The 24065-nt window shown below is 39.2% G+C and overlaps 1 protein-coding gene across 4 annotated transcripts in view; it reads right to left on the reverse strand.

The window, feature by feature from the left end:
- The window catches only part of SATB2 (SATB homeobox 2), a 190286-nt gene that overhangs the window by 22291 nt on the left and 143930 nt on the right, over positions 1 to 24065 (reverse strand). For all 4 annotated transcript variants that reach the window (XM_036858940.1, XM_036858943.1, XM_036858942.1 and 1 more), the window contains one exon: positions 13101 to 13298. In XM_036858940.1, the coding sequence (XP_036714835.1) occupies positions 13101 to 13298 (198 nt within the window). The remainder of the gene's footprint in view (positions 1 to 13100; positions 13299 to 24065) is intronic.

The following is a 24065-nucleotide window of genomic DNA, read 5'->3' on the forward strand; positions in this document are numbered from 1 at the left end:
TTTCAGGACTTTGGCAGTTTTCCTTTAATTGAAAGTATGCTTGTCTGTCATTACAAGGGGAAGTTCTAGACTTCAACTTAATAAAAATCAGCAGTAGTTTTCAGCTACATTAGATTTCCACACTAAACAGAAACAGCTGAGAAGCCACAGTAGGTAGGTTTGGCTACCATAGTTTAAAACTCAGTGGCTGGCTTTATCTTGTAATTGTCGTAACTATCAATCATAAGAAAATCAACTGGATCTCTCTGAGCCCATATAAGGTGTTCATAATTTGTTATGTTGTTGCTAATTTGTTTTTCCAAAAAGCATGTAAACCTCCCAGGGGCCATGTGTTTTTGTGTTATTTTTTGTTTTTTACATTTGCATGAAAATACTCAAATGGGGATCATAAATAGATGAACCAACTCACAGAATGAGTGTTTCAGGTGGGAAGAGTCTCTGCGATCACCTAATCCAGGTTATAACTGTTTACGAAACAGTAAAAGGAAATTCTAAGGGATAAAACCCCTTGTCCAAGGTCACAGCCCTGTGACTGGAGTCAATGTTACTTACAGGCCCTTTTCTTTACCTTATCATCTTTTTTCCCATTTGGTCAAAGGTTCATTGAAAATAGAAAGTAGTTTCTTTCTTTACAAGATGCTCTAGTTCCTGAAACACTGAATAGAAAGGCTTAGGGGTTAACAAACATATACAGAAAAATTTTTTGTATTTAAGAACTTTTCAACTACACTCAGATTTAAGCAAATCCCAGTCATCTACTTTATATGTGCTTTTAAAAATTATAACCAGAAGGTGCTGACTTCAAAAGAATCATTTATGTTTGTTTCTACCATTATGTGAGCAAGGCATCATGATTTTTCGAAATTAAAATCAAATGGTTATATTTATCATTAGGTTCTTAACCCTGTGTCGTTCAATCATGGAGTTCATGACACATTTGTCATGAACTACACTTTAAATAATTCGTTACCATCAATAGTAAAATTTGCAAATGTTTTACGTTTTTACCTTTGTTTTGATTTTGGTAAATTAGAACTGATTCTATTCTTCTACAATGACACTATTCATACATACTTCCTCTTCTGTTTACTTGCTTATCTAGAAGGGAAAGAGGTAGAATTCCAGGTCGTGATGCCAGGAATTGAATCACTTAACACAAAAACCACCCATTATTATTTTCAGTATGTGGGACCCATTAAAGACTGTCTTAAGATCTTAGCAAATTCTGTATCTCTGCTCAACCTACGAATACATAGCCTGTTCTGCAGAAGTCTGTATTCATTTCCCTGGTGGCCTCCAAGCGACTCAAGACCAGAGAAAATTTCATTCCCCTTAAGTCTATCAGAGCCTGTACAGAGCTGCTGATAGTAAATGCTTATTTAATACTGGACCAAAGAGACTAAAACATCACCACTGCATCTTCACAACTTTGTGGATTCTAATGTGTTACAGAAGTGATTAACATAGTTTTACAAAGAACTGCATATGTAGATTAGTGACCCAAGTAGCATTTTTAAAGACAGTTTTGATGAAAAACAGATGGATAATAATAAGCATGTCTACTCCACCCCTAATTTCACCCCGACCACACAGACAGACACTTCGTTTTTTGTCCTGGTCATGTTCTCTCTCTCCACCCAGGGTGATTTCTCCAAGTGGCAACCTTATTATTTGGCACTGGGGTATGGGCTAATTCATTGTTTTGAACCAACCACCTGGCTCATTGGTGTTGATAAAGCTGGGGCCTCTGGAGGGTCAGGTGTGTGAACTAGTCCCTCTTAATAATGAGCTTGTTGCGGCAGAAAATGTGTTGTTCAAGGACTATGGGAGCTGCTTCTCACTATCTCCTTAAAATTTCTACTGGAATGCTTCTCATTCATAGTTAATTGTTGATATGAAAGGTATTCGTTGTCTTTGCAGAAGCAACAGAAATGTACATCTGCAGAGAAGGGCTTCTCCACATGGATGAAGTTCTTTGGACTCTAGAGAATACACTCAGAAGATCTGTTAGCTTTGGTATCTTCAAACATTTTTTTTAAGATAATGTCATCTCTGAGAGGCTCTATGTGTTTTAAAGATATTACCCAGTACATTCGGGAAACAGCTGGAAAAACTGAGGCACAGAGATGGCACCCAAGGTCGGGATCGGAGAAAGGAATACAATCTATGGATTCCACTAAATCGTAGTCTGAATTCTAGGTTAAGGCAAGGCAGCCAGAGGGAAAATGAAGTTTGTTTAAAAATGCAATATATGTGAGTAAAGGGGAAAGCTGCTCATTAGATGTGTGAAATTCTGTTTTATGTACTGTTAAATACGTGGTGCCTAGAATGCTACCTGGCACAGTGAAAGAACCCAACCAATATTTGTTGAATAAATGAATAAAAATGGCAACCTCTCAATTGTGTCTGCAGCTTGGGTCTGAAAACAGTTTTATCTGTCAATTTTAATCATCCTTGCCAAAAGCCAGACTTTGCTAGATATCTATAAAAGTATAAAGGAAGGTATTTTCCTTCTCACAGATGAAATATGGCAAGGCCCTTCATTAGGACAATGACACATCAATGTCCACAAGTGCCTTAATTTAAGTTTATTGTTGTTTTTTTTGTGGGTGGGGAAGAAGGCAGGATGCATGTGAATGCACTGACTTGGTCTATTTTGCCTCTCTTTCTCAATTTGCTCCACATTGCTCATATTTAATCAGTTTGCCCCATCACAAAATTTATTAGTCATTGCCCTAAGCTCTCTCAGCTTAAAAAAAAAAAGTGTTTCAGATGTTTCAGATTATGGAAAGAAAGGAGAGTGAAAGGAAGGAAGGAAGTAGGGAGGGAGGGAGGGAGAAAATAGCCACATTGAGTTGGCCAATAGAACAATAGCAAGAACGTTCTCTAACTATTCCATAGCAATACATATTTTTTAAAAGACAACTAAGCTTTATGTCCAAAAGTATTATGTTTAGTCTCATTTTCTATCAGAACATCAAGAAAAGGCCATGGTGCTAAAGGTTTTATAATATTCTTACTTTAATTTTACCAGAAGGAAAAGAATATGACAGTATGTATGAGGAGTACCTTGCTGTCCCAAAACCTTTAAAAACAGACATAAATAAATGTAATTTATATTAGTGATGTTAGTGGTTTCTGAGCACTGAGCAGTGCAGAAACTCATATCAGTGAGGAGTATTTGTCCTGATGTGAGTGACACAGCTAATCCTGCTTCTCCCCTTCACCTATAGAGTGGCACTGGGCTAAGTGCCTTCTACTCAGTTTTAGGATCTGAGAAACAAGGAGTATATAAGTAACCCACAGCATGAGCTGAAGGGATTGCGCTGCCTCTCAAAAATGCAATTAGACTATTATTTAAAGAACACAGCAATTATGGAAGAGCAAGCTACTCAGGAAACCAAGGTTCTCTATGCTGCCACAGGACAGGAAAAGACTGGGAGAAGTGGAACCCAGCTGCTTGACATTTCACTTCCAACCAATAGCTAACCCTGGATGTTTAATTTGGAAGGTGGTGTGTTGTGAAGATTTAGCACTCATAGGGCAAGCTCTGCTTGGCAAAAATACTGGAATAACCAGTGTATTCTCATGAAGAATGAGAAATAGAAAGCTAACTCCAATTATTAAAATGATAAGCCTGGTAAAATGTTGAACCTGCTTTAAAGCAGTAAATAGGCAGACCCAGAACAGAGTACTATAAAATTTTAAGTTTAATTCCTATCAGGATCTATAGCACAGTGCCTGAAAGCATGGATGTACATGATAAATGTTAGAAAAACTGCAATGAAATATAAAGGCATAATACTTTGGATACACACAAACTTAAAATCACTCTTAGGCATTAGTTTCTTACTGCTTACATGTCCACAGCACTTTATATTTAAAAAGTCATATAAATCTCCCTTGATACAAGAATTTTATATTAGACTTGTTAATCATACCTGCTACCATCTATCCTGATAAATGCAGGGCTCCTAAACGGCCTTAACTTTCCAGCCCAAGGACATACCATTCACAGGTTACCTGTAGGTGGTCTGCAGCCAGCTAGCTTTCTACTTCCCAAGCTCCTTGAGGTTATTCTAGCCTTGTGCCCAACAAAGCTCTTTCTCTAAAATGCAGTGACTTCCAAATTAAGCATTCACATTACTGGTTGGACATTAAGTGTCAAGAAAGTTTGCCTTCATGGGGATAAGGTGGACCAGCCAATTTCTCTCTTATAAGAATTTAAAGTAATAAATAAGAGTGGGTAACAGAAGCTGGATTTCATAAAGGCATACAAAAAAGTCATGAGGTAGAGCAGAGGATGTGGGCAGGCCAAGGTTTTGAGAAGGTAGAATTATAATTCAGAGAAACTATGCATAGTAAGCAGAAGTCATATGGTAGACAAATATAGAGTAAATGGTAAATCAGATGATAGCAGAAAGAAAAAGACTGATAGCAGGAAGAAGCTGATATGGGGAGGGGGTATGTTATATCCAGGATTGCAAAGGAGGGGGTGAATCCATGAACTGTAGCTGCTGAATTACAAGTCCCAGGTTCAGAGAAACCTACCCATATTCACAGTTCTACACCTGGATTTTCATGAAGTTCTTTCACCCTCAATTTCTTTGAATATATCTCCAATAATTAAGCTGGAATTTCTATGTCTTGCAAAAGAAAAAAAATTACTTTAAGAAACTTTAAATTTAAAAAGTAGACAAGCAACTTGCTTAAATCTCTAGAGAAAACAAAGCCATAGCTAATGTCCGATCTATCAGCTAGCAACTCTATGGAGGTTATTCAACTTTTTCACATCACCACCAAGAGAAACCTGTTCACTACACTTTGGAAGAAGCTGAACCCAAGATAGAAATGCCCATGCCCTAGAATAAAAAGAGTTAGTTGTAAATAACCTCCAAATCTTTCTATATTCCCGGTGACAAATTTAAAAGTTTGGATGTGCTGAAAGGCTAACTGGTAACAAAGAAATGAGGAACGCTCTCCAAGTTGAATAAATGCATGCAGGATAGCATAATGTTAATAAGAAAAAGGCTAGTGTGGGTCCTGACTGATGGTCAGGGACTCCCAAAGTTTTCCCAACTGAGGACCTACGTATACCCAACTGCTGTAATACTTCATCTAAAATGGCAGGTGTCTATCTGCACATTTCCTCACAACTAGGGTAGAGTTTCAAACCTCTAGAGCCACATTCAGATAGCAGGCTTTGAATAGGAGCTTGGAATGAATCCAAAATGGGGGAAATTCTAGTAACATGGTTAAAGAATTTGCAAACATCCTTAATTGATTAATTAATTAGCTTATTTATAACCTTAGACACTGTCCTTTTGAAAGCAAATTCACAAATCAAAATATACCTACAGCTGAAGCAGAAAGCTATGATCAAATTCTCAGGGCTTAATCATAATCACAGATTTCAAATACCCTTAAACACTAGCAATGAGAGTCACATTCCAAAGCTACCTCAAAAATGCCGAAGAAGCTTAACAAAAAGTGCACATTTCAGTCACATCAGTTCTTTGACATCACACCAATGAGCTACAGGTTTCACAGCACTGAATATCCTGTAAAAAAGAAGCTAACAAAACTAGATCTATTCAGTAGGATGATTAAAAATTAAATGATGTACATAAACAGCTCTGCCTAATATCAGACAGCTAAGGGCAAGTATTCAGGGAACGTTGGCTGCTGCATGTTTCGCAGTTCTTTCTGGCACAGAGAAAAAAGTCAGACGCTGAAGGTAGACTAATGTGGATTTAAGGTCCCACTTTGAGCAGGTTACTAAACTTCTCTAAGCTTCAGTTTCTCACATGTGAAAGTAGATACTGCTCCCCCCAACCCTGGTGGGGTTTCTACATGGGTTTCTCAGCCCCAGCACTATTGACAACTGTGGAACAGATAAGTCTTTGGTGGGGAGGCTGTCGTGTGCATTATGGGACATTTGACAGCATCCCTGGCCTCCACCCAGTAGATATCAGTAGAATCCCCAAGTTACAGTAATCAAAAATGTCTCCAGACACTGCCAAATATCCCATGGGGGCAAAGTCACCGCTGGTTGAGAACCACTGGTTGACATCAGCACAGGGATTCGGTAGCTTAGAAAATGCTGAGAATCCCCTGAGTGGGTGGCAATCCAGACAAGCTGAAGTATAAAGCTGGTGTCAGCTGTCATCCACCAGGTCTCACATTCTTACTCAGTGTACGGCATGGAATTTTAAAACAAGTACTTGTCAGGAAACCACATAGCAGCAAGCTCAGAATTCCTGAACTTACAAAATAACTCATGGAAACACTGTGGTGGAAATATAATAAAGCAATAAAGCACAAACTACACAGACATGAACAGTTTGGCAAATGCTTCCCAATCAACCCCACTCAGTGACCTAGTCATAGCATGAGCAATGTCCTTTCTTCTCTACTGCACTGAGAGTGAAGTCAGAGGAAAGATTGAATGCCAAAAACGCCTGTGTTTTCATTCAGCTGGCGATCCTGGCTTCAGGCGAGGCTCTTCGTCTCTGCTCCAGTTTTCCCAATTGTAAAATGGAGTTGGTAATAATGAATACCCTGACCTAACTAGTTTTTGATTCTAAGTTGAGGATATCCCCTCGCTATAGGGCCTCAGGTCATAATAACCACTAGGGGTAAAATCACTACAACCACAAGAAATAATTTTGTCTCCAACCTTTTGGTGTAAAAGATGGAATTTATTTCACCTTTTTCATGGAATGTTTTAGCTTGTCATACCATTTCATCTCACCTATGTTGGTCTTTGTGCTATCCATACATGAACTAGAAATATTACGTATATTAGCATTTTGCAACATTTATTTTTCATTATTATTCCCCAAAGGAGCCTTTGTAGGCATTTTTTCCTAATCATTTTCCCTGCATCATGAAATTTTAATACCAGATATACAGAATATCTCTTTATGTACTATGTCCCTTTGGAGGGCAATAAACAACTGTAAACAAGATTTTTATGCCCCCAAGAATCAATTTTTACTCCCTGGGGCAATATTGCCCCCACTGAGGGTCCATAGTGTAGGTGAATCTAGTTTGCAAAGTGTGTTCAGAGGCTGGAAAATCACCTTTTAGACAGCAGGAACTTAAATGGGGGTTTGAAAGAGATTTAGAATATCAGAAAGAAAACTGGAGAAATGGGATAATTCCATATGACATCAAATCTACATCGCCTGGAGAGACCTGAATTCCCAAGGAAAAAACATCTCGTTCTTCCAGGACCCCCAAGTCTCTGGGGCCGACTATACCCCTTAGCGGCCCCAAACCCAACTATAACCTAGCTTCATCCCTGAAGGGAAATTCCATCAAATATGCATTTCAAGGATTGTTAGGTGTTAAAATTATAAAAATAAATGGCACACAATGGCTACCATGGAAGAAATCAGAAGCACAGGGCAAAGGCGTGTGTGGCTTTAGTGTGACAGCTTCGGATGTAGGACTTGTGGGGCAAGCTGGCCTCACTGGGACAGAGTGACGGGACAGGAGCAGCCTAAATGAACAAAGTGGATGGGACATATGCACATGGAAACAGCATGTGGGCAGTGGGGATCCTGCAGCAGGATGGCAAGCGTGTGCCCTGAATAGAGTATGTCAGCTCCAGCCATGTGGCCCAGTGGGTCAGATCTTCTGAATTTCTGGATTGTTATGTGAAATCCAGATTTTAAATGAAATCTCCTAATTTCTAAATGTGGGCTTGAATTTTTCAAACCTTTCATGGGCTTAAAAAAAAGAAACACATCTGCATACAATATAAGACTACCAATTAGTAAACTACGTTCAAACAAAGGGCAAGAAAATTTTCCTTCCTTCTGTGAGGAAAGAGGCTCTGACTCTAAGGGACTTCTCAACATCACAGAAAGCACTGAATGGGGAGGGGGTGATTCCAAGCTCTTTCTTTTATCCAGTACATCTGTGGAGCCCTAATTTAACAGACTATATCTGGTGAGTAATTATGCACAAAGGTCACCACTTCATATCTTTATAATTTAAGAAAAATTAGGGAATAGTGTACCCTAACTACTTAAAGAAATTTAAATGGTACCTTTCTGTGACCACAAGTGGGGTGGACTTCTGTGTGCATTTTAATATGCTGCATCATCAGAGACTCTTAATAATCACTGATTTCACCCATACTTAACAATTTAATAACCTAAGGAGACAAAAGACCTGTATGCAGAAAACTATAAGACACTGATGAAAGAAATTAAAGACAACACAAACAGATGGAGGGATATACCATGTTCTTGGATTGGAAGAATCAACATTGTGAAAATGACTATGCTAACCAAAGCAATCTACAGATTCAATTCAATCCCTATCAAACTACCAATGACATTTTTCACAGAACTAGAACAAAAAATTTCACAATTTGTATGGAAACACAAAAACCCCAAATAGCCAAAGCAATCTTGAGAAAGAAAAACGGAGCTGGAGGAATCAGGCTCCCTGACTTCAGACTATACCAGAAAGCTACAGTAATCAAGACAGTATGGTACTGGCACTAAAACAGAAATATAGATCAATGGAACAGGATAGAAAGCCCAGAGATAAACCCACTCACATATGGTCACCTTATCTTTAATAAAGGAGGCAAGAATATATAATGGAGAAAAGACAGCCTCTTCAATAAGTGGTGCTGGGAAAACTGGACAGCTACATGTAAAAGAATGAAATTGTGTATGGTGTTAGAACACTCCTAACACCATACACAAAAATAAACTCAAAATGGATTAAAGACCTAAATGTAAGGCCAGACACTATCAAACTTTTAGAGGAAAACATAGGCAGAACACTCTATGACATACATCACAGCAAGATCCTTTTTGACCCACCTCCTAGGGAAATGGAAATAAAAACAAAAATAAACAAATGGGACCTAATGAAGCTTAAAAGCTTTTGCACAGCAAAGGAAACCATAAACAAGATGAAAAGACAACCCTCAGAAGGGGAGAAAATATTTGCAAATGTAGCAACTGACAAAGAATTAATCTCCAAAATATACACGCAGCTCATGCAGTTCAATATCAGAAAAACAAACAACCCAATCCAAAAATGGGCAGAAGACCTAAATAGACATTTCTCCAAAGAAGATATACAGATTGCCAATAAACACATGAAAGGGTGCTCCACTAATAATTAGAGAAGTGCAAATCAAAACTACAATGAGGTATCACCTCACACCGGTCAGAATGGCCATCATCAAAAAATCTACAAACAATAAATGCTGGAGAGGGTGTGGAGAAAAGGGAACCCTCTTGCACTGTTGGTGGGAATGTAAATTGATACAGCCACTATGGAGAACATATGGACGTTCCTTAAAAAGCTAAAAATAGAACTACCATACAACCCAGCAATCCCACTACTGGGCATACACCCTGAGAAAACCATAAATCAAAAAGAGTCAAAAAAAAAAAAAAGAGTCATGTACCACAATGTTCATTGCAGCTCTATTTACAATAGCCAGGACATGGAAGCAACCTAAGTGTCCATCAACAGATGAATGGATAAAGAAGATGTGGCACATACATGCAATGGAATATTACTCAGCCATAAAAAGAAACAAAATCGAGTTATTTGTAGTGAGGTGGATGGACCTAGAGTCTGTCATACAGAGTGAAGTAAGTCAGAAAGAGAAAAACAAATACTGTATGCTAACACATGTATATGGAATCTAAAAAAAAAGAAAGAAAAAAGATGGTTCTGAAGAACCTAGGGGCTGGACAGCAATAAAGACGCAGACGTAGAGAATGGACTTGAGGATATGGGGAGGGGGAAGGGTAAGCTGGGACGAAGTGAGAGAGTGGCATGGACATATATACACTACCAAATGTAAAATAGATAGCTAGTGGGAAGCAGCCACATAGCACAGGGAGATCAGCTCAGTACTTTGTGACCACCTAGAGGGGTGGGATAGGGAGGGTGGGAGGGAGACGCAAGAGGGAGGGGATGTGGGGATATATGTATATGTATAGTTGATTCACTTTGTTATAAAGTAGAAACTAACACACCGTTGTAAAGCAATTATACTCCAATAAAGAGGTTAAACTTTTTTTAAATTTAAAAATGGCGTGTTTTCTGCCTAATTAGACAAAATGTAACGTCACCAAACTAGTATTACCGACATATGAATTTTTAAATTCCTAAAACATGTAAGCAATTATATCTTCCTAAAATTTTAATTGATACAAAGGCACAAGTGAATCCCAACCCTGAGTCCAATGGCTTAACTTCTGGACAATTACAGACATTTTTAAGTAGTCTGGGACCTTTTTGAATATAGTCCTTCCCAAGTCACAGAGGCTGTGCTAACTCTATTCTCCAGTCTCACGAGTTTTGCTGGTTAGTTCAAGTTCTCTTCACTTTTCATATCACGAAAGAGAAATACAGCATTCAAAGCAGTGTCACTGAGACAGGCATGGCATAAAAAAAAAAAAAAAAAAAAGTGATGTATTGGAGAGTTTCACAGTTGTTATGGGATCAAGGTCAATGGCTAAGACAAAGTCAGTGTAGAGAAAATTACCTTATTTGTAAACTCTTTAGGGAGGAAAGAGTGATAGGAATAACCTTTTATAAAATAAGTGAATTCTCTTAGTGATATCAGAAGTTAATGTTAAGCTAACACAGCATTGTAAGGCAATTATACTTCAATAAAGATGTTAAAAAAAAAAAAATAGCCACAGACTGCTTAAAACTAAAAAGGAAAATTACAGACTGACTCTTAGCCATTAAATATTGTTAGCACACTTTAGTTCTGACACACTCACATAAAAGGTAATAAAACTCATAAATCAATTGGCTGTCTGCTTCTAAGATTTACTTTACTCAGAATGGTGAGTTAAAAGACAAAATATGATGTTGAATGTCATTTTAGCTACCTAAACACAGGGAGCTCACAGAGATGAGAATTTCTGGACAGAGTGGAGACAGGGATATACAAGAGCCATCATCCAAATGAAGGGAGGTCCTCATTTTAATGGAAAACAGGTATTAGTATTCTTATCTCAAACTTCTCTAAAGTTTCAACTTTGTCATCATCCTATGATAAAAAAGAAATGCTATTAATGTCTACAATAAATCAATTTTTTTCACTCCTGTTCTGTTTCCAGCTTGCTTGGATTGACTAAGATGGACCCTGAATGAAAAGTCCACACAAAGTCAGTAGTTTCCTGAAGCTAGTCATTGGCCCTGTGTTGGTTCAACACAGAAGTTTGGATCAATTCACATCAAAATGAGAAAAACAAGGGTGATGGTGAGTTTTTCATATGACTGAATTTATACATTTGTAAGATCTTTTGCCTAAGGCTATCCTTTTCATTAATTTGTTTGTTATTTTATTGTATGAAGTACATGAATAACAAATGTGAGTGCCCATTGAATTTTTTTTTTACTTAGACAATTTTATTGAGTTTTATTTGTAAATATATTTTATAACAACTAATTTTAATGGTCTTTCTAATTCAGCCAAAGTAATATTTTTAAAGTACATTCCATTTCAGTATTTGCTCTTACTTCCACCACCTTGAATTTTTTGAATAAATTTATTTTCTAAAGTAAAAGGTTGGTGAACCTACAATGTGCCCCTCTTTAATTTTAATTTCTACTAAATCCCAAAATCTAAAAACCACCACTCCATGTGACTCAGCACATTGGTCTAATTATCGATAAGGAGGTGCCCTGGTGTTTGGATGAGGCCCCAGCCGGGAAAGGACAAGAGAGGGAAGGCTGGTCCTGAAGGGTAAGACTTGGGGCTCATCTCTGGGGAATGAGTCACCCAAGCACTAATCCAGAGCCTGGACAGTGGGCTCTCCCACTTATTAACCAAGTACCCCTCTTTACCTCCCCTCTGAGTTCACTGTGGATATTATAAGAGACTCCTGCATGTGTTTATAGCTCTATGAACTCATGAGTCTAATGATCTGGGCGATTCACTCCATGACTGTGGAAAGTGACCAATGAGAGCATGAGAGCACTGACTGAGATGTCAATATTTGGATGAAAAGTGATATAATGGTCCCACTGGCTTCTGGCTTCTCCCCCGGGGATGTGAGGGTGGAGCAAGGGGAAAGGAGACAGGAAACCTCAGGCAGAGCATTTCACTGTGTCCTTTACCACCTCTCCTATGCTCTCTGATCAAGACCCCATGCCCCACACTTCCTTCATCCTCATCTCCCATTCTTCACACACATGTGCACACGTGCACGCACTCCTGCCTCAATGGCCCTCTTCTTGCTACGCACAAGGAGATTCAGACAGGCCTTAGAGGATCCTCTTTGGTGGCAGTTGGGATTGGTGGTACTGGGCAGGAGGACAAGTCTCACAGTCCAACAAAACAATTTGTGGCACAACTCGAAGAGGTGTAACCGTAGAAAACTTCATTAATATTTCTTCCCGAAAGTAACTGACTTTAGGCTACAGCAAGCGTCGGTAGTTAAGATCAATGACTCTCAGAAATAAATATTATTTCTCTCAGTGAGAGCAAAAATCTAAGCAAACAAAACATGCAACCCAAATGAAGGTAGATTTCTAAAAGACAGGAAACCAAACACAGCAGGAACTCATCTAAAAAATACTAAGATCTGTCACAATTTCTCTCAAAGGTTCAACTGAGTTCAGTGGTATTCCCTAGCTCATGTGGATATTTCTTTTCCTCAGCCTAATGAAATATTCCTTGAGGAATTTTGGATCAATTCATTGGCTACTTCAGAGTTTTTTCTTTAGAAAATGAACTGATGGAAACAATGAACTATGGTTTCTAATTGGGAGATTTAATTCTCCATGAGTTCTCTGGCTTCACAATCCCACAAGTAAAATGCTCTCAGGAAAGCAGCTGCCTTTGGATTAGACTTCTCAGTCATTTGTGTGTGTGTGTGTGTGTGTGTGAGAGAGAGAGAGAGAGTGAGAGAGCATGTGTGCACATGCACACACACACACACTGTGCCCACTGTGAAAACAGGGCCCTCTGTTTTTGGGGACATGGCATGAGACACCTTCCGAGGGGAGGTGATGTGGTGTGCCCCTTTGACCCTTCATGGCTACTGGCACCAACAGCTTTGTTCTGGTTTGGGGGACAAGGGGACACCCACCTGCACTGGCTCAGGGGGAAGCTGGACCACGTGCTGCATGCGCTCGCTGTGATGGTGCCTCGATTCCTCCTCATAAATCACATCCCTCTCGTGTTGGGGAAGGTTCAGGAAGCGACGGATGGTACAGAGGTTCTCCCAGAGGGTGCGGTTTTCTGGGCTGGGGTTCTCCTTCCAGCGGAGCAGTTCACACAGCCAGCCCTAGAAACAGAGAAGGTCACTTGAATTAACCTGCAGAGTGCAGAGCAGCAGAGGGGGGTTTGAGTGCAGTCAAGTAACCATACCGGTTTATCATATTTTTACGTCAAACTTGTTCTCACCAAACTGGGAAAATAGTGATACAGCCTGACAACTCTGAAAACCAACCAAGGACCACGCATACAGTTACACCAATACCTGAGAATCTTTGGTCTTTATTAATTATCTTATCACCCTTCCTATTGAATATATTCTCAATTAATTTACAGTTCCTTTGTAAAAGATACTCAAGGAAGATTGTAGCTATCCAATTCTCAGAAAGAGTAATTCATGTTGGTCAGCAACAATTTTTAAAAATTACCCAATTGGATAGTACTCCATTCCAAGAAAAAAGTGAAGATGAACAAATATGTATTGCAAAATGGCAAATTCTAAAGAAGAAAAAATACCTAAGTATTAATAGGGAGGAAATAGTCTCACAATTATCAATAACTCCTCCCTAACAACCTTAGCTAGAATGAAAAACTGTATTCCTGCTCAATCTCTGAATGCCATGGGCTCCAGGCCCTTTTAACCATCACCTTCCTGCCTCAACCACACCTGCAGGAAGGTAGGCAGTCGGACGGGTCACACCTGCAAATGTCTGCCTCCCAACTCTGGCATCCGGATGTTCTCTTGCAACTGCACAAGAAAGAAAATGTAATGCAAATAATGATGGATTATATGAAAATAATACAGAGGATGCTGTCAACATCGCTCACTGACTCATGTCAAAATATTTTACCCAGTAGCTTTCTAACCCATCATTTCCAAGCTACGTTGCTAATTTTTAAAACAAGGACTGTCCCACATCACGCCTCCTGCAAGGGTAAGAATTTTTCTAAAAAGGTGCATAAGTAAACACAAACGACTTTGTAAAAACTAAATCCCGAACCTCAACAAATTCTATATCATAACTTGTAAGCCAATGAAAGTTCCTGACACGCATTATAAAAACCCCTTATAATATCATAAGCTGTTGTTTGTCTAACTCTCCACTGTGTCTTCTGCCTTTACCCAAAAAAAGGCAAGATTTGATTATCTCCGCTGCATCAGCCAAGACAGCAACACCAGCTGTTCTCATTGTGCAGCCTCTTCCTCGCGGCCTCCATGTTAATAACCTGATCATTCCATTTTCTCCTTCAACTGCCGGCTGCAGCACCGCAAAGAGACAAAAACCCAGGCCCATCTGCAGCAGCTGTAGGCACTGAACTGTGAAGCCACTGGGGATTTATAAACTAATCTGTAACACAACACTGCCTTGTTTTTACAAGTGAGAGGCCACATTTGTGCAGACCTGATCTTTTCTTGCAGTAAACTGGGAGCTGGGGAGAGTTAGAGGGTTAGGAAGAAGAATGAAAACAAGATATCTAATCATTTGCTTGGAAATGTTTTTCCAAGTATTTTCATAGATTTCTTTTTTTCCAACTCAATTGAGAGACAGGTAATGGTTGATTTTCAAGGTGCAACATATATGAAAATTGAAGACGATTAAATTTTTATCCCTATCAGAAAATAAATTATATTTTTAAAAACCTCCTAGTCCCAAAGTGTTTCCTCAAGGGTTTCTTTGTACACAGCAAAGAATTCTTGAAATGGAAAACAAACCATCTGTGGAAAAAGTAAGCTCCTATTTCTCTGTCTTTTCACAGATCTGAATAAGTCTCCAGCTGAACTCTTTCAAATGTTTCAAACAGGTATGTTTAACATCTCCCAGGGGAGGCTACAGCATGGAGACCAATCGTTTAACAGAAAATAAAAACAAAAACCTGCATCTGTTAAAAGATGAAGTTCTGAGATACCCAGACCTTAAGGAGGACAGCACCTGCTGTTCCGCATGAGGAGTGAACTGCATTGTGGGAAGCCGCAGCTTGAAAGGAGACAGGTGACAGCTGAGTGGTATCTCCACTTATGATACTCGGAATGTCTCGCACAACATTCATTGCCGCATTTGATTTATATGCGCTGTTATAATCTGCACTCATTACAACCACTTAGAACAAACTACAGACCTCGTTATGGACTGTGTGCTGTCTGCCATCAGTCTTTAAGAAGTGTAGAGCTCAATTTGCCCACTGACATGCAAGGTCCTGACCTTGAAGCTATTAGGGAGCGGATTAGACACAAGTGTGATCATGTGTGCAGACATAAGCAAACCAAATTAATTTCTGGCACAGGGAGGTAGGCAACAAGACCCTGTTCTTAGGGCACCAGAGAACTTCCTCAAGTCCCTGATGGAGCTGAGCTAATAGCATGTTTAAGGGAACCCAGTTTTGAAGACGAAGCACATTCGTGGTATTTAGAGGGTTATTAATCTAGTTTCCCCACAAAGTGTTTGCTTGGCTGATCAGATCAAGGGATTGAGCCTTCAACAGCGCACCCTCACCACAGCAGGCCCCAAGAAATCTGTGATACTTCACAGCCTTGGACATATTGCACCATGTGTACCCAGCTGCTTCAATAATTAGCTTATGAATGTATCAGCTGGTTCTGTGATTTTTATAAATAATAACTAACCTACTGAGCAGAAACAGTGGCACAAAACTGCAAGGTGCTCCTAACTCTAACTTGCTCTTCTACTAAATTCCGATATTCCCTGCGGGTGGAGCTCCTCTGATGCCATCTATAAATATTTATTCTGCATCGGAAATGGCAGTGTATTTTTGTCAGTTTTCTTCACGGCAGCCATGATTCGCTTTCCCCTCTCACTCTGACTCACTTGCTCACTCCACGGATCTGTCCGCTTATCCCCCGGAAATCTATTCTTCCACCTCACTTCCCATCTCATCCTCCATCTTTTTATTCACATGATCCTTCCACCAGCCCACTTGGGATGCTTATCTCTGTTTTCTCGATAGTGTCTCTTATTAGCTTGTTTGATGGCTAATGAATGTGCCAGAAAGTGCCACGCTATTGCCTGAACACACACGTATGTAACCGAGTGAACCCATCACAGAAGAGATAAAGAGTCCCCACATTGGGACTTTTTTCATTTATATAATTTTTGCATGCCATCCAAGAAAGTTTTGCAGTATCAGGCAAAAAAAAAAAAAAAAAAAAGTGTAAATGTCAAATAAAACAGTGACAGATGACAGTATTCTCTATTGAATAGCACTGTTTCTGTCGTGCATGTTCAATGGGAACTCATGAATTATTAATAAACAAATCTCCTTTTTCTGTTAAAATCTCAAGTAGGTTTTTTGTTGTTGCTCCCTATGTGTTATGTGGAGCATTCCAGGAGAATTATTTTCATTTCGGACATGCTGATACAGAAGTTCATCTGATTTCCAGCCTTGGCCAGCCTTGTGAGCGGGCACAAGGAACTGTGGTGTATATAGCTAGCTGTGATTTCTCTTTTAGTCTGGTTGTAAGCTTTGACCAAAGGTTGGCTGAATAGTCATATAGTCAGTTTCGCATTTTTAGTATGGGAAAACTGAGGCTAAGTAAGTTACGTGTGCCAGAGCACAGCTAGGAAGCACAGAATATTCAATTTGGAGACCAAACTGCTAAGTTCCTGCTCTGACATTAAATTATTGGGTGACCTTTGGATAAGTGGTTACCCTCTTGGATCTTCTGGAAGCTTAACTATAAAAGAAGGGGTTTACAAAAGATGATCTCTAAGTTCCCTTCCAGGTTCACATTCCATGATCTATTACCTTGTTATTTGTCAGAAACAACAGATAATGATTAGCCATCAGGGTCAAAGTACAAAGAATAAAACCACCTTGGTCAAGTGATCAAGGTCAACATCACCAGTGATGACATATTCACAACCATGAACTCTGTGATATGATTCACTGCAAAGGACACAACATAGTATCTGAGGTCTTGCCCAAAATGCATAACCTCAGTCCAATCATGACAAACCCTAACTGAGAGATTTCCAACAAAATAACCAATCAGTACTCTTTAAAAGTGGCAAGATCATTTAAAAAAAAAAAAAAAAAAAGGAAAGACTGAAGAATGGTCACAGACTGCAGAAAACTAAGGATAAATAACTAAACGCAATATGGTTCCTGATTGAGATCCTGGCACAAAAAATGGACATTAGTGGAAATACTATTAATATTTAGTATAATGTTAATTAAAAAAATTAGTGAAATTAGAATAAAGTTTTCAGTTTAGTTAATGTATTAAAACAATGCTAACTTCCTGGTTTTGAGCATTGCACTACGGTGATGTAGCTGTTACATTAGGGGAAGCTAGGTGAGAAATATATGGAAACTGTACTATTTTCCAAAATCTGTGAGTCTAAAATGTGTTCAAAATAAAAAGTTAAAAAAATTACAGAGAATACCTGGAACTTACATAGGAAAATGTACATGGAACCTAAGTATAATGATGCTAAGGAATTTATGATTAAAACACTTTTACCTTCAAAATCTGAACCCAGAGAAAGAATGTAAGTTCAAAGGCTACATCCTTGTCATCAACGGATAAAGAGTTCCCAAGCATTCAGGGCATAAGCAAATAATACCTATTAACATCTCATTTTAGTCATCTCATCAGCCTCTTAAACAAATATATTTCCCTCAGTAGAAAAAACAACTCTGACCACCTTTGCTCAACTATGCAGGTGAGGTGACACTCACACCAGTCAAGATATATTTTGTTTATAATCCACATGTTCCTACAAAGTTGTACGTCAATCTAAATTTACAAAGCAAATAATGTTGTAAATGTATTAGGAATCCTTACTACTTGAAGAAAGGTATCATTATTTCTTTTTGAAAGATGAATAATAACCCCATAGTTTATCTTTTAGTAAACTGATAGTTTTATTGAGGGTTTACTTAAATGAGACACCTCTAGTTCACAATTCAAGAGCATTAGAAGAGGCAACAATAAGAACCACAATTGGCTCCTGTTTTTCCTTCATGGTCTCATCTCCCCTCAATTTCCCCATGGACCTTGTCCTCCGGCCACTGTGAATTACGCACAGTCCCTGAATAGGCTTGGTGTATTCCCATCTTCATGCTTTTGCTCATGTTACTCCCTTTCCTGGAAAATCTTACTCAACCCTCTAGCCCCGCTATGAGAAGTTGTACTTCAAGGCTCAGCTGACATGGTCTCAGCTGATCTCTTGTAAGAATTGCTTACTCACTCCTGCATAATTTGAAAGCATGTTGCTTATACATTTTCACAATTTGATGATTATTTTTGTTACTGCTGGGCATGCCTGCACCCCTATCAGAACAGTCAGCTTCTTAATGGGGGTGGAGTGAAATTGTTGATTTCTTACTCACTTCAGCATTTTCAGGGTATAGTTTCTTGCACATAATAGATGTTCAATAAATGCTCAATAGATTGAACTGAAATTATTAGAGTGCATAGAAATTAGCCCAGACGAATGTTTCATGGCCTCAACTTAAAAGAGTTAGTGTTGGGGGAGAGCACTAGTTTTCAAAAGCAACCCTGTCAACATTCTGAGGGCTCTTTTTCCCCCATCTCTAATGCATGAATAAGATAAAGAAAAGAGGGTGATCCAACTTACCACATTATATAAATGCAAACAGTGACAGAGGTCTCTCAGAACATTAGTTTATAAGCTTGCACTGATCACCCATCTACTGTGGGCCATGCTTTTTACTTAAAAGGTTAATTGAGATCACCAAAGCTTAAGTAGGTAATTCTGACCATGAAGTTCAGGGAATATGTGATCACAGAGAACAGGACTCATAAGGTGGGCCTTGAAAGATAAAGATGAATTTCACCAGGTGGGGAGAGGAAGTGATTGGAATCACATTCCAAGCAGAGATAACATTATCAGCAAATGCAGGGGCTTATAAAATTATTACATTCAAGGAATCAGAAACAACTTTGTGGGGCTAAAGCACAGTCTAGAAATGGAGGTGGGGGTCAGGTCATAAAGAATACCATGCAAAGAAATTTCATCTTAATCCTATGGGCCATGGGAGTTATTGAAGGCTTTTAAACTGACATGACAAAGAATTCTTTTCTTTCTTCTTTCCTTTCCCTTCCTACTTTCCTTCCTTCCTTCTTTTTTAACAAGAAGCTCTTCGAGAAAAGACTATGATAAAGTCAAGAACACCACTTACCCTAGCCTAGATATCTTTTTTTTTTCATAGTGAAATCATGTTGCTGGGTACCAATGAAGGCCCACAGCAGCCTGCTAGTGGTAAATTACATACTTGGTAAGCTTCATCTTCCAGAAGTTTTCATTCTTAAAAAAATGACATATATCATAAGCACCAAACTATATCAATCATTTTAAAAAATCTATTCTCATCATTTTAACCATTTTCGTGTATGTGTGTGTGCGTGTGTATGTTGTTGTTGTTCAAATGAGAATTTTTAAAGCTCTCTCACATTGAAAATGAATGAGGAAGGACAATATCTATTACACTTATAAAAATATTGAAAGGTTTAAAAATTCAAGTAGATAATAAATGAGTGACATATTCTCCAAACTACATACCAAATGCTGAGACTATTCAAATGAACAAGGAGGTCTTTCAGAAGACAATAATACAGCCCAGGGTCTGAATTTAGAGCCCATCAGATACGGGTTTGAATCCTAGCTCCAAGCCTTAGGTTTAAGTGATGAGGGAGGGGAAGGAGATGGAAAGAGTGGGATTCCTGTCCGTGGTACTGAAATTTCATTGTGTACTAAGTTACTTGTTTTCCTACCCTAGGACACAGGTAATAACTCCAACGTGTCCCTGTTCCCATATTTTTTCCTTTAAAAAGAAAATTAAGTTCTGTGTTAGTGACAAATTTCCTAGTTTTTATAATATTTCAAACCGAATACAAACCAGGACTTGCTAAGAAACAAATGCAAGTTCACAGTCTGCTCTGATCTCCAAAAAGAGATGTAGTAAATACGTTTGTTCCTGTTAAGTAAGGTTGTACTGGCCTTGAAAGGAAGACCTTGTCACAGTCATTACTGTTCCCCCTGATGTACCTATCACAGAGCTGACGAGTGAACTCAATCTACAAATAGTAAGAAGCCCCCTCCCCCTTTGCCCATCTAGGAACCCCAATGAATGAATAAGTCGGCAAATGAACAGTTCTTCAGGAGAATGACACAAGGCTTCTTGCAACAGAAATGTAAAAGGCCATTTACTCACCCACATCTTCAATACAGAAAATGTCAGCATATGTAACCAAAAGGAAATGTTTTCTGAGCGTCTCAAAAGAAAATTAGTATTATTAACCACAGGCAGTTCACTTTCTAAACGGAAGCACATAAAGTCCCCAAACAAACTTTTGTAACTGTGAAAGAATTTCTCTTCAGCTGGTTGAGACTCTTCTGAAGTGTGAAATGAGCCAGATAATATTCAGCTCTTGTTTCTCAGTCACCGAATTCTCCTTTCATGAATCCAATAAGTGTCTATTAAAATAAATAAACCCCCTAATGATTCAAGATAACCTAATCAAGAAAACTGAAATGGATAAAAGGCTAAACTGCAAGGGAGACTTGTCAAGGGCTTCAATGAATCCCTGACGAGGAGGTCATCTAAACCTGAAAAAAGATTTGTGCTGAGCATTTGGTTACAGTTCAAGGTTAATTATTTTATACCTTGAATGTAGTAAGTAAAAATTATCTACTTCTTTTTTTATTTCTCAAAATTGTACACTAAGTTCTAAACTGTATTTTCACGGGGACTAATTTTCAGCTGTCTCTGGGCATGTGTCTCACATTTCTATGGATGTGTTTGTAAAGAGTGAAGCTGTAATTGAGAGTAATGAAAATTTTATTTCTGAACAACTCCTTAACCTCTGTTATAAAGGGCCCAAGTCAAGAGGGGATTTCATAAAATCTTGTCGCCTTCCTTACCGTAGAAATATGGGCTATACATAGCTATATAATAGTACAGAGATTTAGTATGACTTTATATGAGTATGTACACACATACATATACACGTAGATGAGAACATGTACCTGAAAAAAACCATCCATATCTGTCAAAAAGAATGAACCTGGAGTCTTCTCCACTTAAATACTAGAAAGATATTAACAGTAAAATGTACTAGACTAAAATATCAAGGAGAAAACAACCAAAACACTTCTAGTCCCTGACTTCAGGTCCAAATTCCAGCATACCTATGATACAAAACTGCCTCAAAAACTCATAAGTGCAGGGGGGAAAAAAAGCAGACACAGCAGAAAACCAGGCATAAGACTTGTTTGAAAGATCAGGGCTGGGACTAGAGTGAGGCAAGCAAGCGACTAATGTGCAAAATTTAAGGAATGTGACTCTGAAAGTGTGTGCCTCCTTGAATTTTGCACCCGAAGACCTAGCAAGCCTACATGCCTAACCCTAGTCTTGGCCCTGTGAAAAAAAGATGATCTTTTTTTTTTTTTTTTTTTTGGCTGCGTTGGGTCTTTGTTGCTGCACGCGGTCTTTCTCTAGTTGCGGCGAGTGGGGGCTACTCTTGGTTGCGGTGCGCGAGCTTCTCATTGCGGTGGCTTCTCTTGTTGCGGGGCATGGGCTCTAGGCGCGCGGGCTTCAGTAGTTTCAGCACGCAGGCTCAGTAGTTGTGGCTCACGGGCTCTAGAGCACAAGCCCAGTAGTTGTGGCGCACGGGCTTAGTTGCTCCGTGGCATGTGGGATCTTCTGGGACCGGGATTAAACCCGTGTCCCCTGCATTGGCAGGCAGATTCTTAACCACTGCGCCATCAGGGAAGTCCCAAGCAAGATGATTAAACAGTCTCTACAGCAAAACAGTAGGAACCACTCACAGGCACCAACATTCTCCAACTGTAAGAACCATGGTTTAACTCAATGTCATCTTTGAAAGAGGGCTGTAGAGTTCAGAAAGATGGCTTCTAATATGTCAACCTGATTTGCTTCAAAGTCAAATGCAAGTTCCTAAAGGTGCCATGTCATGAACAGGCAAAATAATGCAACTCAAGGGTTTCTGCAGTACATAAAAATGTGCTTAAAACCAGTACAGAAACTTTAGCAATGGATAAAGGTATATGACATTTTATGAACTGCATACAAACTGTAATTAACCTTCATTGATATCTAATTATGGGTTCCCATAAAGGCTAGTTTTAGGGCATGAAACATTAACATAATTAATTGCAGGAGTGGTAAAAAGAACCCAATTCCTCATTATAAGACTGATGTAAAAACTGAGATCTTGAGGGAATTTCTGTTGATCACTTCTCAAATGAATCTAATCCTTTGAATTATGCTGAGAGATAAAGGAAGAAAGTGAAGGGTTCAACTTGACACTTAGGCATCACTGTATTGACTGCCCACTTAGTTTGGCATTTGAGAATATTGAGAAGCCTAACTTCTTCACTACTTGGTATAACAGTTTTTTAAAAATGGTAACTGTAGTGTAAATATATTAATTTTTTTCATTTGAATTTGGTGGACAGATCTGACATTGTAGTATATATGCCCCAGTTGACAAGAATAGAAACTGCTTTTTGATAGGTTGTCAAAATGTGTTCCAAAGAAACCTGCCCAGCAGGAAGGGGTAGCTACTCAGTCAAGGCCACATGCCTCATTTTAATCTGCCTTACACACTGAAGACAAGACGACAAAAGCAAAAGCATTGCAAGTGAGACTTAGACCACCAACTCATCACCAACTGGCATCATACGGCCAGTTTTTCCTGTCACTTTTTATACCAGAGATTGGGGTAATCAAACATTTACTTCCAATAGCCTGAGCAATCCCAGCCCCAATAAAGCCATCTCCATAAAGAGAACTTAATAAATAAGGTAACTGTCAAACCACTTTTTGTGCAAAGTGGCAAAACCGATCCTTGGGCAATAGTTTCTAAAGGCTAAGAAACAAAACAATGAGACTGAAGATATTTTATAATTCATAAATTTACTCTCCCACATGAAAAGTTGACCTTAAGAAAATTATAGTTTTAACTTGTCTTATTACAGTGTGATCCCAACTAGGATATAAACACGCATGTGCAAACCCACACTTACACATTAGAAGACTCTAAAAGGTTAATGGCAACTATCTCTGGATTGTGGAATTATGGGTGATTCATGTTTTTGCCTTTACAGTTTTCTTCAATTTCTAAATTTTTAAAAATGAAGCTGGGGCATGCAGGTGACAGTTCGGGGGTGCGCAGTCTCTTCCTGTCGCCTGCCGCCCCACAAATGGCAGGTGGCACTCATCTCGATGGGCCTCTGCAGCGCTTGCATGGGCCCACAGGCCCCAGAGGGGAGGTGGGCCCCGGCAGGAGCGCAGTAGGGCGGCGTGCGGCTCCATCCCCAGATGCCGCTGCACGTGCAGGGGAGCCAGACCAGACCACTAGCTTGGGACCTGCCTGGGGGAGCCCTAGCTTCACTTTCAGGGGCCCAACTCATGGGAGAGGGAGACGTGGGAGGTTCCAGTCGTTAAGGGTTTTGTTTTGTTCTGTTTTTGTTTATTGTAGATGTTTTATGTTTGCCAAAACTGTAGTCAGCTGAGTCATTTAAAATGTCTTAGGTGAGGGTATAGGGGCTGGGACTCTTGGGCATCGCTGGCAAGGAGGTCAATTGGAATGTAAACACCATCATTTTTTAATATGGAAGGACTGGAAACAATTTACATATCCACCAAAGGAAGAGAGTCAAATAAATCATGATGCATCCATTCCACTGAATACTATACAGCAGCTTAAAAGAAGAAGGGGCTCTGTGTGCTGATGTGGCAAGATCTTTGAGATTTATAAGAAAAAAATCAAGCAGAATCACATGTAAAGTATGCTAGTCATTTGTGCATAGGGACAAAAAAAGTATAT

Source organism: Balaenoptera musculus, chromosome 7 (assembly GCF_009873245.2).
Source record: "Balaenoptera musculus isolate JJ_BM4_2016_0621 chromosome 7, mBalMus1.pri.v3, whole genome shotgun sequence".
NCBI lineage: Eukaryota > Metazoa > Chordata > Mammalia > Artiodactyla > Balaenopteridae > Balaenoptera > Balaenoptera musculus.